At 37.0% G+C, this 18,977-nt stretch overlaps 1 protein-coding gene across 2 annotated transcripts in view; it reads right to left on the bottom strand.

Annotated features, from left to right (window-relative positions):
* Nucleotides 1-18,977, bottom strand: part of pk (prickle) — a 232,882-nt gene that overhangs the window by 12,531 nt on the left and 201,374 nt on the right. For both annotated transcript variants that reach the window (XM_070108191.1, XM_036362891.2), the window contains 2 exons: nt 13,089-13,851; nt 3,400-3,513 (listed from right to left, as the gene is read on the bottom strand). In XM_070108191.1, the coding sequence (XP_069964292.1) occupies nt 3,400-3,513; nt 13,089-13,851 (877 nt within the window). The remainder of the gene's footprint in view (nt 1-3,399; nt 3,514-13,088; nt 13,852-18,977) is intronic.

The following is an 18,977-nucleotide window of genomic DNA, read 5'->3' as shown; positions in this document are numbered from 1 at the left end:
ATTTCTTTTTCACAATTCTACAAATTGAATAATGTTTTTTAGACCTGAAAATTTAGTTTAAGGAAAGAAAATCGATCGAATACTAGACTAACCTCTTATGGTAGGACAATATCGAATGACGTTTTGCCTCTTATAAACCCCAGAAAATTCTGATGATGCTTACCGATCTCACAAAAGGAAAGTACATCTCCCTAATTGCCAAAAGTAAAATAGTACGGTGGAAAATTATTATTATAAAATTTCTCAAAGCTGGTATAATGAGTAATTAAGTAGCTATTCACGCAAACATTTTAAGTAGACCAAATCTTCTGATAGTGGAAGCCTCTCGACAGACAATGCCGAAACCTCTAGTGTGTTTATGGTATAAAAAAGTTCCACATAATTGTTATTAGCTGTACAAGGAGGTTTAAAAAGTATAGAACCCTCCATTTATAAATTCTTACAAATAAAACGAAAGTTCGGAAGTTGATTAAAAAAGTTACATAATAATAATTATTTTATGGTATTGTTACTTGCGCTTCACTTTACTGTGTACCCAGCCTTACTGAATTGCTGCTGAGCATAGATGCGTTCATACCAACATATATCCGTTCGCATTTCTAACCTTTTGTCTGTAGCTCAAATTGTCAATTCGGCAGCAATGTCATTTCTATCTACAGCAAATCTGCCATCCTTATACGAGGGTAAATGTTGGCAACGCATTGTCGTTATTGTGATTGCATTTCAATGCCCTACAATTATGCGGGCACTATGTTCTTTTTTCGCGAATGCAACGGTACTTCGTACGGTACTACATGTGGTAGGCGTGACTCGTGTGATTTATGCCTCAAATCAGTTGTTGGAATTCAATTTAGATGCAGTAAATTGTGGATTAAAGCAACGAAAGCGTTGATGATGATGGAGTCATTGAAGTGAATTGGTTTTGTTTATGGTTTCAGTAGAGATCCTTACAGTTAAACGGTGATTTTACTAGTGAAGTTTTGTTTTTGTATACAGTAAGCTGGTTATTCGAGCTAGAAGTGAACAATTTTGTAGACCGGAGGTATTTGTAAGAGCTCGCTAGACTATTATAGACATAAACCTTCCTTTTTTTGAAAATGCACAGAAGTATCCATCATAACGTAACGCTATGTTAGGTTTGGATTAAAAAACAAAAACCAAACAAAACCAGTGTTTAGTTGAAACCCGCACAAATTTGTTAGTATTTTGGTCAACCCAAAACTAAATTTTTGAGCTTCCATTGAAGTCGGACTATAGCAAAAGTTCTTAGTGACCCTTAGCTTATTCCTGGTTAATGAAATTCAACACAGCTGTGAGTAAACCGAACTGTTGCAGTCATTGATTAACAGTGCTTGTTGTCGACGCTTATTTTTATCGAATACTTCTTTAAATAAAGTAAATCATTAAGTCTGAGAAAGCCGACCTTAGGAATCTAACCCCAAACAGAAAGATCGTTATCGGTAGTAAAAAAACTAGCAAACAAAGAATCAACTATACACGTGGTTCCATAAATGTCTGAGGTTAGAGTAGACGAAGCTCAGAACCGAATATTTGCGATTTTGATACCAAATCTTAGCAAGAGTAGCTTAATTACCATCATGTTTCACTAAGTGATTTCAGTGGTGTCGAAACAGCTATATAAAAATAATTGTGGTCTTGGTCTATATCCGTTACTTTAAGTATTCGAAAATGTTTAACGATTTCAAGTATTTTGGGAATATCCGTTTTCCATATTCCAAAATCGGCTCCATTGGGCGGTATATTTGATTATGGTCCGATATTGCCAGATTTGTTGAGACGAAATGTCGCGTTGTTTACAAGTTCGGAATTTTTCCCCAAACGAGGGTCCTACTTCGTACATAGTAAAACTTCTATACGATCTATATTGGAGCCTAATATATCTATATACACCTACATATCTAAGACTTCACATGTTGTACTGGAAGAAAATATTACATTGCGCAACTTTTTCATACTTTAAGAATAAAGAATCCCCAATGATTTAAGGGCTTCCACGACAGCCATTTCGACTTTACCGGAATTGACTGTAATTTTCAACGCCTTTCGCCAATCTCACTTTGTTTGAAACGATAAATATTAAATAGTAGGGAGACACGCTAGCTAGTGCTGACAATAGTTTTTGTAAAATAAACCTGGGCTTGAACCATGAGATGCAGATTTTGCGTTAGAAGTAACAAATCTGTTATTTTTTTTCTGAAAAATTGGTAAATAACTTCATTTGAAATTAATTAATAATAACTTATCTTCTGAATGGCGATGAGTTATTTATCTCATTGCATTTTTATAACAGTAATTTCTTAAATTTATTGCGTCTCATTAAAACTTCACTTCTAACCAGCTCCCGCTGGCAACCACATTAAGAACTTGTACATATGCTCGTACATCTGTAAATGTCAAACATATAGACACTTACTAAAACTTAAATATGTTATGCAAATACATATGTTATACAGTTAACCAGCGACGTCGCAGCCAATCAACATATCGATCAGATATTCTCATATGCGTCCATGAAAGCCTTGCCAGCGATGAACTCGCCACTCGCCATCCGAACACAGTGGGAAGTGCGTGAAAACTCGTTAGATTTAAATGGCAAATGTTAGCTGCTTTGCGTACAACGGTACAAATGCAAAGAAAGAATCACATCCAATGGCCGCCGTGCGACGTGCCACATGCTGATCGATCCTGCAAACTGTTGTCGGTGGACCAGTTTCGCTGGACAGTAAGGAATTGGGGCAATTCTTAACGTTAACAACTTATTGAACATCGAAAATGTCTAATAACATGGGACTTAGTTTAACGTACAAACATACATAGGCCCGTTATTAAGTCAAAGTTACGCGGGGTTTAGTGGGGTTGCGCCGCATTTGGAAATGCAAATTATGCGAAACTTGTCACAGATTGGCTATTTATGGTAAAAGCGAAGTGCGTGGGTGAAGACACTGTGTCAGATTTAGAAAATGTTAGGAAATATATAATGCAGGTATGTATGTGTGTATGTATATGCTTATGGTCTATTATTATTTTTTTCAGTTTGTTGCTTCAAATAAAATTATTGTGCCACTTCCACCCTCATAATTGAACGCGCTCAGCGTAACTGTAGCCATTTCAGTTACAGTTATACCCGCATGAGTACCGTTTTCTTCGGGTCGCTGACTAAATCAGATAAAAGCTTCACATTTGAATAGACACTTTGGAAAGTTCTTTGTTTTAGTGCTGTCACGCGGCGTGGGAGTTTGTGTGTTGCACGATTGTAGAATGTATATGTGTTAGTGCGAGTGTATTATGGTTTCTAAGTGTATATTTATACATAAATATACTTATATAAAAGAACCTTATGCATATAATAAAAATTTGTTTTCATGTTTTGTCACTTACCTCATTATCGTGCGGCGGAAGTTGATGCAACAATTGTCGCACTCGATATTGTTCACCCGGACTATTCACATATGGCACTTTATCATCGGGTATTTGTGAGAAATATAAGCGTACCTGCAATCAAGAACGAAAAAAACAATGAAAATGTAGGTTATAAATCTGCTATGCATAAACATGTGAGTACAATATTCATATGCAGGTAAACATATATGTAAATCCCTACTTTGATAAAAAATTGAGAATGATTTGCTCGAGCAAATTGAGAATGAGTTCGTAAAATTTACATTTGAATCACACAGCAAAACTATTTGAGATTTCAACTACCATTAGTAGAGCTCAGGTTTTAAAATGATTTCGGAGCGATAACCAACTATTATTGAGAAATTTTTTTCGGTTTCAACGTTGGCATGGAAAATCTCGACACTTAAACTATGTTAAGGAAATTTACAGAGGCAAATTAAAAATGCTAAATCTAGAAAAAAAAGAAATAAGAAATATATAAATATTGCAAGAAAGAGCACCATTACCTAATTTCCATCAGGAGGGGAAAGAGCTGTTGTTCCACTGTACTTTGTCGTTCTGGAGCTATGGTCTTCGCTCGAACTTAGCAAGCGTTGCCCAGCAACCAGCAGATGTGCGGTCGCGAAATCGTTCCCATCTAGAATGTGTCTATTTAATTACTTGCCCTTAGCATGCTTCATATTGACGCAATGACACTGTCGTATTGGTACTACAGCAAGGTAAAATATTATGGAGGACGCAAATTGTCAAGGCTGCACTTCTTTCTCCTGTCTACCTTTTGCAAGACTTGAAATATCTCGGCTAACCAAGTTTTAAACCCAATATATAGGGACTTTAGACAATTTGGAGTATCCGGTAGCTTGATAAGGTACAAGTCTGATAATATTATTCTCATATCTTCATTTATGCTTAATTTATATATTGTAAAGAATTTATAGGATTTTTAAGTCGTGGTTCGGTGTCGTATAACACTCATTTTCTAATTTAATATTTTTTATACGGCGACGGTATACAAAAACAAAAAAAAAAACATTATGAATGGCTATCGGATACCAATCACAGGCAACTGAGTAGCCAACTGCCATTTCTAGTTTATTATTTATTACCACCATCCATTATTATAGTATACAGACATGTCAAAATCAGCATTTACTAAAAATTAGTTACTTATAGTATTTTACGAATTTTGGAATTTGTGTTAAAAAAGAAAACGTGTATATGTTAGTTTTGATTTATTTGCGAACGAACAATTAAATAATTTAACAAAAATAATTTTCAAAAAATCCCTGCTTTTTAAATACATTAGAGGTATTCAGACCGAACATGTTGATCTGGTAATTCGTTAGTTGATACTTCGTTAAAACATATGTGAACATATTTTTTGGTCTATCTCAGCAGTGTGGTATATGTTGTTCCAAAACAGCTGATTCAATTTTATTAAATACTTACTCCTGAAAAATTTGTCAAAATTATTTTGTAGCGAGTAGAAAATGTATTTTTCGCAATGAATCAAATAAACTTTTGTTGGCAACAATCAGCTGATTTGATGTTACCAAATAACGAAAAAGTTATCAAGCTTGCCAGGCTGATACTTCCTTACTCGGTGGAACTATAGTCCGTTAATTTTACGAAAACAAAATGCACGTAAAAAACCACCGAATATTGACTAACGAATTGACAAAGCTGGTCTGAATACCCCTATTATAATTTTTTCAAATGATATTTACTTTAAGGTTTTATTATTTTATTATTATTTAAGACTTTAAATTGTCTGTTTACTTCAAATAGCAGGTCAACCAAACATTGCCGAAAAAAATATATACAACTCAAGCGAGAACGTTGAAGGGGGTGGTGAAGTTCTGTTAAAACAAACTGTTTTCGAGTCAAACCCGATTCATAATTACGACGATATCAAATGTATAGTTTGATAAGACGTTTTAACCAAAAACCAATGTGGTTTTCGTTGAAAAAATAAATTAGCTCGCATGGTTGGTTGGTTGAAAAGGGAGGGGCACCTCAGCTGCCCAATGTCTCTTTATATTACTATTGAAGTGTTCGGAGCCGTGGAATACATTACGTCTCATCCAGCTGAAGGTTGGACATTCGCATAGACAATGTGGCTTGCATACATGTGAAGATGTTTTTGGCATTTTAGTTAAAAAATTCAGATCTTGAACACCTAATTCATGAAATTATCTGATCGGATTATGCGGGAATTGAACTTCGGTATTATAATCTCTCTACAAAAATGCAGAAAAACATAAAAAGTCCTCCATTATTAACAAACACATTTCTTCGCACATTCACCGCCTGATGGAAGGTGAGTGTGTCATACTCTTCTCTCAACCACAAGTTCGCCGTATGCCGCTTATCACGTTCGGCACTGCAGGAGCGGCACGATTCTCAAAACAATCACTACTAACCAACAGAATTGGAACTCTTTCACAGCGGCGCGCCATTGCAGACAAAATGAAAAAAGACCGGAGCGCATCATCAAACGTCAATGAACAGATGTGCAACAGAACACTAAATACACACTCAGACGCAGTCGAAATGGACAATAAATGAGTGCCAAGAAAAGTGACCGTAAATGCTTATCACACTCTGAATGCGGCACGATGAGTAAGTGCAGCAATCGTTGCAATCGTATCGATTGGCTCAAAGCTCTAAGCTCCGCGCTGCATTGCATCGCAGCGGGTTGGCACATGATTTGCTGCCACTTTAACACATACATATGTGGTGGAAAACATACCGCCACTCACACAGCTGGCCATTGACATTGCGCAGCATAAATTTATATTTTATGCCATTTTAATAGCGCCACAGTTGAAATGGTAGAAATGTTGTTTATCCCACATGGAATGCCATGCGCTCACCTTGTCTGGTGGCTAGTGGTCGGTAAAGGCCAACAAATGCATGGCGGCAGATCGTATTGATATTGAAATCGATAAAATTAAACCAGGATACTCTTGGCGTTTATTGGACGATTTGGCGATCATTGGAATATTAACAAACGATATAGAATTGTGTGGAATGTACTGGTGAAGCAAGGAAATGGGTATGTGAGCCCAGAAGTACTGGTATGCATAATGCGGTCTGATAAGAAAAGAATTGAAATGGAAAAGGCAAACCATCAGCAGCGTTATTGCCATTGTCCCCATCATCCTTAGCGTCATTACAGTTATCGTCACCATCATCATCACCATCACCTCCAGCACCACTATTACCATCAATGACCCTGCTGACAAAAGCAGTTCTCAACACTTAAGCAAATGTGCATTTTTACAGCGCAAAACAATTGGGAATGAGTGAGATTTTCAATAGGAAAATAAAAGGTGTTATTTATGATGATCATTCGGTTGCACGTGTTCGTACACTTTCGCAAGTAAAAAAATGTACAAGTATATAGGTATGTACAGGGTGAATCATATTTTATGACGGTTTTGATTAACTCAGAACCGCTTGTAATATTCAAGATATTTATACCCTGAACAGGGCATGTCAAGTTTTGTCACGAAGTTTGTAACATCCAGAAGAAAAGGTCGGAGACCCTGAGAAGTATATAAATGATCAGCGTGTCCATACAAACTGACCGAACAAAATTATGTCTTTTTATGGAAATATTTTTTATTTGACAAGCTATCTTCATTTATTTTGACATGGATTATTGGCTAAGGAAACGGTACATTCTCTGTAAAAACTGTTTGTATCGTCACGAATGTTTGCTTCGAGCTCGATAATGGTGGACTGGTGGAGGAGTGTTGTCACTTTTCAAATTACACCACAAACAGAAGCAAGAGAAACTCAAATCAGGTATTATAGGACTTCGTTTCGACATCAAATGTCCAGGTATACTTCGTTAAAGAAAAAGAAAGTTGGATTCACTGTGGGATGTAGCGTGTGGGAGCCCAAGGATATCTATTGACTATTTCATCTTATAAGGAAAATATGACTCGGTGATGGTATTTGCGTAAACGCTTGGAGTTTAATGAATCTCAGATCTGATTTGAGGTTTCCAAAGCATGTTAACCATCGATCGGTTGCTTCATGTTTGTTGGTGCACCCTGTATTTAGAAGCCAAAGCAGTTTACTTACTCTCAACGACGTTTGATAACTATTAAATAATGTAAAATTTCTGCTACAAGAGTTAAGTGATTGCTATTAGCCGGTGGGTCAATGTGAAAGGCGAGCTTGGTGGTCGTTAAATTGGGTTGCAAATAAGTAAAAGAAAATAATATAATAATCGTTGCTCATTTTGTGACCCTGAAGGTCTGCGTTTAAGAATTCGATGAGTCAACTGATGGTAATATTCATAGCCTTAAAGCGGTCTTTAAATATTGTTTAAGTCAGAACATTAAGCTGGATGGTCGTCTAATTTGAAATGAACGTGAAATTCAAAATGAAAAGCAAGAAAATTTCGACTGCACCAAAGCTTTAATACTCTTCATAGGCTATCCAAATACTCTCTTATATTAAATAAAACTATGTAATATTGCTATGGCTTTCAACTTTAAAATTTTTAGGAGAGTAGAGGAAATATGTACGAGTACTTGTATATAGGTATATAGCTAGCCAGAGAAAAATTGTTTATGCCATTGAAATGCCTTTGATGGTTATGAAAGCAATATTGGATAGATTTAATCTTTTGCTTCAAGGATATTTTGAAAAACCATCAAAGCCTTCCCGCTAAAATTTAAAAAATTATATAAAGGGCCTATTTCTTCTCTGCTCTCAGTCGACGAGGATCCATATAGACATAGTGATATTACCGAGACCGAATAAAATTTATTTTTATTCTACTGTATAACTGACTTAAATATCCCAGAGGGTTTATAGCTGATTAGTTATTTTTTTTAGTAACAGTAATGTAAAGCTCAGATAGCCTCAGAAACTTCCGGTAGAATAAAAATAATAGTAATTCGAGTATTATAAATCCCTTGCTAATAAAAAATTTTCAATGATATGCATAAACTAATGACTCTTGTGGTATATATCTACATATGTGAATTTTGGTCTCCACATTCTGTTCAAATGTTACATTGAAACATACACATGAATTCAGAGTGCATAAATAAGAAGCCCACAAGGTTTAAACGCAGTCCCCGGAAGCGCGCTGAATACAGGCGAAGCTTTCAACTAATGAATGGGACACACGAGTAAAAAAGAGGAGAGATTAAAATCACAATTGAAGTGATATATTTACAGAAGCGAGCACTTGTGGTGTCGAGCTACGACCAACAGAATATTTTATGAGAGTTAAACTGAGTGACAGGATGCTCGAAAAAATAGAGCAGTAGAAAAAGTGAGTGCGTAGAGCGTTGCGCAAAATATAGAACCAGTGGGAGACTTTGGAATGCAAAATTGCCAAAAAAAATGGAGCAATTTAAATAAATATAGTATAAGTTTTTTCAAAAGAGGAACAGCATGGACATTTCAAAGGGGCAAACTTTACGTCATGATATCCATGGGATGGACTTTGTGACAGTTATGCTAACGTGAATGCCACACATACATATGTGCATTTTTATGTACCCATGTGCGGTGCTTGTGGCGCTTCCAATGCACTTACAGCTCTCAACTTCCGTATATCACTTTGATGGACAAGCACAGCGAATAAAAGAAAACCAAAACGTAATACCACGCCACAAACAAAAATATTTATTTATTTAAACGCCAGCACATGCTGCTCGCGTATCATCGCATGGTCATTGTTTATGTTTTAATTTTTTTGTAACGACTGCATCGCTGACCATGACTGGATTGTTAGCCACCGCAAAAAGAAATGCAGTGAGCAAAGTAAGTGAAAATAAAAGCGAAATGTTTTGAGAGAAACAAAAACAGTATAGAAGTATATTAAAAAAAAACAGTTAATATAGAATCATGAGGATGAGTTTTAAAAAGCGCATATATACTTGTAGTTCTATGTATAGAGTGGTCCAAATAGTGGCTTCTTGAAAAAAAAATTTTTTTTTGATGGAACATAATTTTAAAAAGTGTGGCCAGCCATTCAGTATTAGAATATACGAGGAGAGTCAATCCTCGACCCGTTTCATTCTAATGATACAAAGCAACTTCGGCTTCAAAACAGCTACAATAGTCAGAAAGTCTGAAACTGAAGTTGAAAGACAGTTCCTGCCAGTATACCCCAACCTTCCCGTCAAGTTTTTAACCAACCGTCCATCCAACACATGTTCATTTAGAAACCCATATTCTCTGAGTCTGATCGCCGATATCTATATGTAAGAAATGTCACCCTTAATTTGTCCTTTTGTGCCCAAGCGCTGAATCTAAAGACCTTACCTGAGCTCAGTAAGCTGTTAAATAATCAGCACTTGTGCGTAGGAGTTCTAACTAGATACTGTCCGATAAGTAACCATACAGTGAGTCTGAAAGCTTTGACGGATGCAAACTTTGCGCTACTACCAGCACTGCGGTATGTTATTAATACAACTTTCCATGCTATTCTGAATCGTTTTTGTCAAGGACTGTCTCGATCTGCGGATGTTGAAGCCAAAGCCGATTTCATTGTTCAACATTGGTGTCATACACAGTCGTTGTATAGACTTGTACGAACTTAGTTAAAACTCCCTAGACAATTATAAAGTCAATAAAAAATAAAGAAAAACACTACACTCTATGTACCACCCATTATATATAACTACATACATAAATATGCATGTAGGAAGTACATATGTATGTACGAAAGATTGAAAGATTTATATTTAACAGCAGTGGCAGCGGCGCGGCAACGGATACGGATACTTTGCGGTAATAATTTATGTGTTGCACACAGTGGTAGTCAGCAGCGTCTGTCACGTATGGATAACACGCAACATTGCCGCAGCCTGCTGAAGGTGCTGATAGTGTGGCAGCAGGAAGAAGTTTATTGTTTTTGTGTCCCCTCTTCGTCGGTGTCTCATTTTACCGCTGCACCTTGTGTTTGTTGTTCAAAATCCACAACTTTGAAAGTAAATGAATGGCCGACATAATTGATAAAGTCGCGAGAATGCCATGCGGCGTGTGGCACAGCGGTCAGGCGCGTCGTCCGAACAATTTTTAACGCATTAAACGCGTAGTAAAAAGTCAATTGGCACAACTGAGTGTCGCACAGTCGGTGCAAGCGGTAAATCGCAAATTTTGGAAAGTCTATGCCTTGAATGCTGTAATCAAAAAAAGCTACAAAAACATATGTACACACAAAAGGGCGACACTTGATTTTATGGCAGTGGAATAAGCAAGTTTTAATTTCTATTTTTATAGCCATTTCAATCAATACAACAAATTGTAGCAAGCTTTATTGCGCCGCTTCTTTCATTACAGTGTTGTCACTTTTTAATGAACTTTTTGTTGTAATTTACTTCTTTCACTTTTTTCTGCTGGCAATAACTCTTAGTTATCAAAACTGCACTTGACATATTTATGACCTCAAACACAGCAACCACATAAACCACTTTGGCGCATAAACAATACACACTCCTGGCTGTGCTTGAGCGATATTCCATGCACTTGCAGAAAAATAGCGGTATAAATTTTAAGATTAGCAGGCTTCGATGGTTAGTGAGGGGAAAAATAACTATAAATTGTTGGTTAGATCGCCAAAGCAAAGCTCGTTCTTTTGGCATATAATACAGCCAACGGATGAAACCCCACCTACTACTGTGGTTGATATTCGTAAATAGCCCAGTAACTTGCGTTTATTGAATATCATAGCTGAAGTAGAAAGAAATATGTATGAAATCTGCAGTTGTTATAGAGGCATCAAATATGTCTCGAATAGTTTAAGAAAATCTATAGAAGTTGAAAGCTCCTTAAAGAAAATAAATTTCATGCGTTTCGATTATGTAGAACCGTGTTTGACAGAGTCGATTGAGTTTTCCTGAAATCCAATTTAACCCTTTTTAGCTAGGGTCAAGCTCACTTATGGATCTTGAGGTCTAGCGTTTTGCTTTAATTTAAGGATATGCTAACATTTAAGTTCAAAAGATTCCTTATTGTATTCGGTGCAACCGAAGTTAACGTATTTTCTTGTTTATATAATTGATTGAGAATCATAACGGAGATGCACATATATCTGTCTACTTGGTTTCCGGAAGGTGATCCAGCTGAATATTATCGAAAACTACTTGGCAACAGATTTTTTGACTTTTGGAAAGACGATGTTCTCTAATAAATATTATATTTAATAAGATATTAAAAGTTAAGTAGGACTTTAGGATATATTAAGGTGTTTAGGAATAATTATTATATTCAATAATTGTGGACCAGCTTTTGCGCGATCATGAACCCGTGGATTTCTTGAAAAAAGTGCTTGCATCGACGTATTTATTTTGAGTAAGCGAACGACTAGAAAGCGATCTTTAGATTTCATGAATATATTTGGAGAACCAACTTGTATATGAAATAGGGTGGTTTAAAATCATAAAATAAAAACATAATTCAAGGATTAAGAATTTTGATTTTTACTTTAGACCTTTTCTGCTGGCCATGATTCCAGATTTTGACCAAAGACTATTTAAAAAAGGCCGAAGTAGCCACATTACGTTCTGAGAATACACATCATCCACGTCGTGAGTGTAACTTTAGATCTCCTAAATCTATCGCTGATCGGATTTGAATCAAAATAAAGTCACATAGAAATATCCAGAGGCTCCTGATTTATCGCTCTTTCTATAAATTCGATTCAAAAATTTCATTTTCTTAAGCGTAAATCATGTAAAATTTTATTTATTTGAGCACATATGCGAGCCTCCTTTCGCAACTGTTTCTCCAAGTGCCGCGCAATCGACATGCTATGTATTTCAGCAGATTAAATGTGACACAACTAGATATTCAATATAACAAAGTATCTCGATACCTTGCCCATGAGTGTCATCTGCTCTTTTGCTTGTACGCATGTAGCGTGACGCAATGCGTAAGAAGCCGCCAACAGTTGCTACGCAACAAAATGATAAACACCAAAGCGCTTTCAACGTACACGAGCATATTTTGAGGAATTGCCTTGGCACATGCATTACAGCACTACCATCAAGTGAACCACATATCTTTATGATACCGTAGACTCTTGGGGCGGCGGTGAGCTTGGTAAGGCGAGCCTACAAGGCAATGCAGCTGTTGGCCACGGTTATGGCGTCTTGTTACAATTATCTTGAAATGAATTCTACGTACATAGATTTATCGAGGTGCCTACATGTTTGTGCATTGGGTGTTTGCTGCTTGATTCTGGGAGTATTATTGTCGGGGATGGGAAGGAAAGTTGCGTGGCGCGTGCGCACTAGCACTTGATACGCATGCGCACTGCTTGGTATACTTGTATATAAAATATACATATATGGACATATGGCTTCTACATATCCTCTGAATATACGTAAAAATATATGCGGCTTCTATTTTATTGCGATTCAAGGAGTTATTTGTGAGGTAGTAAATTAATTTCAACGCGAATAATTGCATTCTTCTACACACTGCTAATTCGTTTTGATTACAAATCTCCTATACAAGTGCTGTGTACTGCAGCCCTCTTAAGTTAATCAAAACAATTGTGGCATAATTTCACGCCTATCTGCCGCAATATCGAACTCTGCCTCTTAACCGGCAACCACGCGCAACTCGTTCGCTATCTTAACGCTAGACGCTTGATAATTGCTGTATTCTCTCATTTTATTGCTTACCTGATCGGGTCTCAGACCGGGCGGCACCCAAGTGTACTCCTCCAGCGCACAACCGCTATCATCGTCTGAATGCGAATGACGCTGCATGTCGAGCTGTTGGTGTCCGACCAGCGCGAAGGGCGCATGCGCCGACGATGGATGGTGTAGCAGTGAGGGCGGTGAAGGTGATGAAATCGCCGGCGACAGCTGGTGTGGCGCATGTTGTTGTGGTTGCGGCATACCATGCTGTTGTTGTTGTTGTTGATGTTGCTGCTGTTGGTGCTTCAGCGATGAGCTGGAGTACTTGGACGATGAAGAGTGCGCTGAATGCGCCGGCGAATACTGTTGTGGTGCATGATGCGCTAGCATACCAACCGTTGAGGCAGCGGCATGCGGCGGCGCCGGCGGTGGCAGCTGGTGATGCGGTGGCAAATATTGTTGTGGATGCAATTGATGATGATGTAGTGGCGGCAATGGCGGTTGATGTTGTAGCTGTTGCTGTTGTTGCGCATGTTGCGGTGGTGGCGCGTGATGAAATTGGCGCTGCAGTGGCAGCGGTGATGTTGGCAAACCTGTCGCATTGGGACTATATAAAGCGCTAGCCGACGAGCTGCTGGGTAGAACGCTGCCGGAGAGCAATGCTGATGTGGCACCTGGTGCCCCAAGGCCTAAAACGCCACTTCCTCCCGCCGCTGCGGCTGCTGCGCTGGGCGAGAAGTGACGCGGTAGTGTCGGTATCTTTTGCAGGTAAGAGACCTGTGTAAGCGGCGTGCGACTGATGGGCCTGCAAAAACAATTGAACAAAGAAAAGAGAGAAAAGCGTGAGTGAAGTAAATTATAAGAAAATGTAATGAAAAAACAAAGAAATGGAATATTAATTGAACTTGCGACGACGACAGATTGTACTTGCTGCCGCGCTTACCAGCGCACAAAACTTGCAACACCGCAGTAATCAATCAATTTTTACAATTTATTTTCCGTTAACTGGCATATGCTTACAACCTTTACAGATTTTACAGATATATATATATACTTTGTTGTCCTATTTTGGCGGCATTAGTGCTATTCCTGGTTGCTGGGCTGTGTGTAGTATGCGGCATAACAAATTGAAAGTTAATTAAATTGTAAGTGGTTCTGCCTGCGTCGTTCCGAAAGGTGAAGTTGAAAGTTGCAACAGCAATTAGGGCGCGCTACTTTCAGCTACTTACATTGCCTTGTAACTGTACAATTGATGGTAGACAGCTAAAATTGGCACGCATTAGTTATGGCCAAATATTTTATAATTAATAATTGCGCAAATAAATCAGACAAATTACTGTTTATTTATAGCGAACGATGTTTATGGGAAAGTGGCTGGAAATAAATATACAATCTCTTTATGGGCTATTTGTGGTGTGCGCTTCAATTGAAATTTGAATTTTGAATTTTTAATTGATATTGAAATTACTCGGACCAAAAAGTTTTAAAGTAGGGTAGATTGTGTTAAAATGTCTATCCTAACAGGGATCTAACTTGGACAGCTTACAAGTTGTGGTGGTACCTAGTACTCACATAAAATTGATCATAGAGACTCTCAAAAATTGACGAATGACTTTCAGCCGTTTACAAATTTGAGTTTAGGCGGCTAATGTCAGTTTCGGCTTTGTCTGATGGTTTGTTGACGGTATGACTGCTGAGATGTTTCAATCTCAGCCTTGCAAAAGCTTGACAATGAAGGAGAAAGTGCCTGCATGTTTCCACCTCACCTTCTTGTATCCAATAAGAACTTATAGCTTGCTTAAGGCAAGTAGTTCAGTAGATCTCCTATATTCTACTCTAAATCAAGATATCAGGCACGAAAAAGTCATTAATCATCGCTCTATAGTGTCCCCCATTGACTGTAATATTATGGCCGACTTCATTTTTGAAGAAATATTTACCAATGATTTCCCTTGCCCATAGAGCACACCAAGCAGTGACTTTAGGACCTAGGATGTCCAAATGTGACAATTTTGTTTACTTTCGTTCTTCTTTAACTAAAAGTGAGTTTCATCGCTGAACAAATATTCCTTGTGAAAATCGGGATCGTTAGCCATCTCGTTTTGGGTCCATTCACTAAACATGTGACGCGCTTGATGATTGTTCAGTTTCAATTCTTGCACGAGGTGAAGCCCGGAAGCCAGGATCCTTTCAAAAAATTTTCCATAAAGCGGATGAGCACAGCTCCAATTGTTAACAAGATTATGGAAAAAGCTCAACAGCCAATGAAAATTTAGGAATTTTTTAGTGAAACGAGAAAAAAACATAGAAAAGTGAATTTTCATACAGTGACAAAGGCGAAACAATAAAAAATAAAATGCAATGAAATGCAATATGTGAAAATGAAATAAGAAATTTTAGCGCTTTGAAAAAATGTTTCTTTATAAATTTTCGCAGCAAAAAGTTTGAGTACTCTAAAACAAAAAAACAAACAACAATAAAAAAATGAACACAAAAGCCTTCGACAACACTTCCTGCATATTTACACATTGCACTTTATTCTTTTTGATCTTGTGCTGCGCTTTGTTGCGTACTTTTGACAGCTGTCAATGCATGTTGGCGGATATTTTAGCGGGTTCATGACGCGTGTCTGCGTCGCGCGGCACTGCCACATGCATGCAATGGCGCGTAAATGCAATATTTTTGTTTTGTTATCCCAACGCCTTGCAAACTCGACACAGTCAGCCCGCGCAGTCAGTCAGACGACGAAGCCCGTGTCTGTGCAAATTGTATCTACAAAAGTATGGGTTGGCAAGCCCATGTGGTATGTATTTCGTTTTTTGGAGTAAATATTTCGTTATGTCAATATTTGTTTCTTTGTTATTGTTGGCATGCATATGATACACTTACTTTTTGGGGTAGAACTGGGGGATTGTTAGAGTAAAAAAGCGGAAGGAGCAGCTGGCGTGTTGCACAGACGGAAAAAAATAATCAAATCGCATACCCTGTAGGCAAATCGACAGTACCGGTTCGACAATGAAACTGAAAGTAGATTACATATTATGTCTAAGGGAATGACAATGTAGAATATCAGGGTATGTTGAGGTAATTTTTATACAGGCAACGCAGTCAAAGAGCGTAGCTTACTGTATACAGTCTCTTTCGATGGGGACCTTCAAAAATTGGTTTAGCTTCACGCTGATTTTTGATGAGTTAAACTTTTGTACCACGAAAACGGTTACCAGAGAGAACAACGTGACAAAAATACACTCTCTCGTTTCGGCAGACCGCTGATTGAAGTAGCGCGAGCTAGCTGACAGGTAAGCAACTCAAAAGTCCGCGTGGGATGGTCATATTTTGAAATATTGGGCATGAGAAAGCTGTCGGCGTGATGTGTATCGCGTTTGCCTATTTCGGACAGGTGCCACTATAAAGTCACATCAGAACAGTGTTTTTCGCTGTTCAAAAGCAATCCGAAGAAGTTTCTGCTTAATTTTGTGACTGTCGACATAACATAGATCCATGAATGGTACACACTAGAGACTAAGGAACAGTCGAAACAGTGGATTTCACCCGAAAAACTTTCTCCTAAGAAAGCGAAAACTTTCCTATTGTCAGGAATGATTTTGTAACCGTTTTCCAAGATTCAATAAGTCTCCCCACACAGATTACCGGGTGGAGGGCAAAATGGCCACAGTGTTGAATTATAGACATCATTTGGGGAAGAAAAAAATATTCCCCCACGAGAGCAACGGACCGCCTCACCCCTCCCCAGTCGCAACGGCCAATTTGACGGACTTCTCAATATTTCCAAACATGAAAAAGTCATGCAACGGTCAGAATAATTTGAGGCGAATGCGAGTTATCGTAGTCACAAAGCCCTATTTTGTAGATCTCTAGAAAATGTACATTTCAGACAGGCTAAATAAGTTCAGTTTCGCTGAGTCAAGCCTATCGTATCAATTCAAAATCCTATAATGTCTTTCCTCTTTATAAAAAAAACAGTATTTTTCGACACAGAAACCGGTTTATCCAAGAAATGTATCGCAAAATATAATATACTCATAAACTTAGAAACTATTTTATTTTAAGCTCGTTTATTAAAAATAGTATGGCAACTATTAAAATTCAATAATTTTTGAAATCAGCGAAGCGTATATTTTATTTAAAAAAAATTAACAAAAGCCCTACCAAAATTTTAATTTTACCCACTCTTTATTTAAGATCAAAGCTTCTTCTCTGTACGCCGCCAGCTTTCAAGTATTGAAGTAGAAATATTGAATTTTTGGAGTTTTGAAATTGCACAAAAAAATTCACGAAAAAATGGTCTTTGTACTCACTTTGACAGTTTGATGTGTCAATTCCGCTGAAGGCGTTGCGTTGTTATTGCAAAGCGTTTGTGGTTATTTCAACTTTTTTTTTGTGTTGTTTTATTTTCGATTTTAGGGTTTGTTATCTGCGCCATTGCAGTTTCTATGTTTTTGTTTATGTTTGCAGTTGTTTTTGTATTCTGCGGTTGTCTGTCAATTAATTGCTTTCGTTTGACATTCTGGCTGTTATTGTAAAGCTTTGTTTTGTTGCTTATTTTGCGTAGTGTGTCAAAGGAATTAGTTTTTAATTGGTTAAGCACAAGTGGTGCATACTTTTTTAATTAATAAACTATGCACTTATGCCATCTATGCTCTGTTAATTGAATTTCTGTGTTAGTAAAAAATATTTAAAGGCAATTTCGAAAAAATTTCAGTCAGTGAATAGAAATTTGTTAGGATTCATTAAGTTAATAACGAATTGCGTATAAGCTATGGGTTTTATTTATTTTAACAAAATAGATAGTCACTGAGTAATACCAAGTTTTCTTTACGACTAATAAAAATAAATTACAAAACCATCTTGAATTGATGATGAGTTAAAAATGTAATTGCTTCAGCCACCCAAAAAGTACCAAATAACAAAAATTCTATAAAGCATATTACGGTAACGTAGCGAGCAGTTTTAGACAGCTCACAGAGAGTTAGAAAATAAAAACAGCAAAAGCGACAATTCAATAATTACATACATACATATATATTTTAAAAATATAAATAAGCCGTTATATCAGAAATCAAATCAATGCGGGAAATTGAGAATATGTGAAAAAATTCGTTACAGTTAGGAAACTCAAAGCTTTCTTTCTTTGAAGGTTCCATTGATTGTTGCATTTGTTGCATAAAGAATTCTGATAATTACAAAATGACAATGATTAAAACTTCAAATACCGTCGAAAACAAGGGTATAATAAAAATAAAACTATTTCTTTTGCTTTTAATTAAATGTTCTATTCAACATAGTTAGAATGATTTCATTCAGGTCAATATGCACCTCTTAGTCGATACCTTTTTGCCATTTTGCAGTTGATTTTCTTAAGCTTCTCTTGAGACGATTTTTTTACCAGCAAGTGTTTGATGATCGGCCTCAATTATTTCCATTATTTTATTGAGGCTTTTGACAATTAGCTTAACAGAGCGTGGTGCACTTTTGATATGATAAGTTCTATTCACATTTCGAGCCGCGTGATTTGCGTTTTCACTTTTATTGAAGGAAAATTGTGAAATATGGTGTATTTCTCTTTGCTGGTGTTCACTTTTGACGGTTGCTCAAACAATACTGAGTCAAGTGATCACAAAACTATCTGAGCATTGTTTTTTAGTACGAAATCTTATCTTTCTAACACCATGATGCGTAGCCCAATCGCACTTATGTATACAACATGATATACTGATTATTCTACCATCTATTATTACTAGACTTTATATAAAATCATTTTAGTTAAGCAAACCCTAAACGTCATTAAACCGTTGATAACGAAAAGCAAAGTCAAAAAAAGATAGATGAATAAGTTGGTAAATAAAATATTTTTGTTTCATTTTGACTTACATTTGGTTTATTAAAAATTGTTGGCCACAGCTTGACAAG

This window comes from Bactrocera oleae, chromosome 4, assembly GCF_042242935.1.
Source record: "Bactrocera oleae isolate idBacOlea1 chromosome 4, idBacOlea1, whole genome shotgun sequence".
NCBI lineage: Eukaryota > Metazoa > Arthropoda > Insecta > Diptera > Tephritidae > Bactrocera > Bactrocera oleae.
This window is presented reverse-complemented; position numbering and strand designations above follow the sequence as displayed.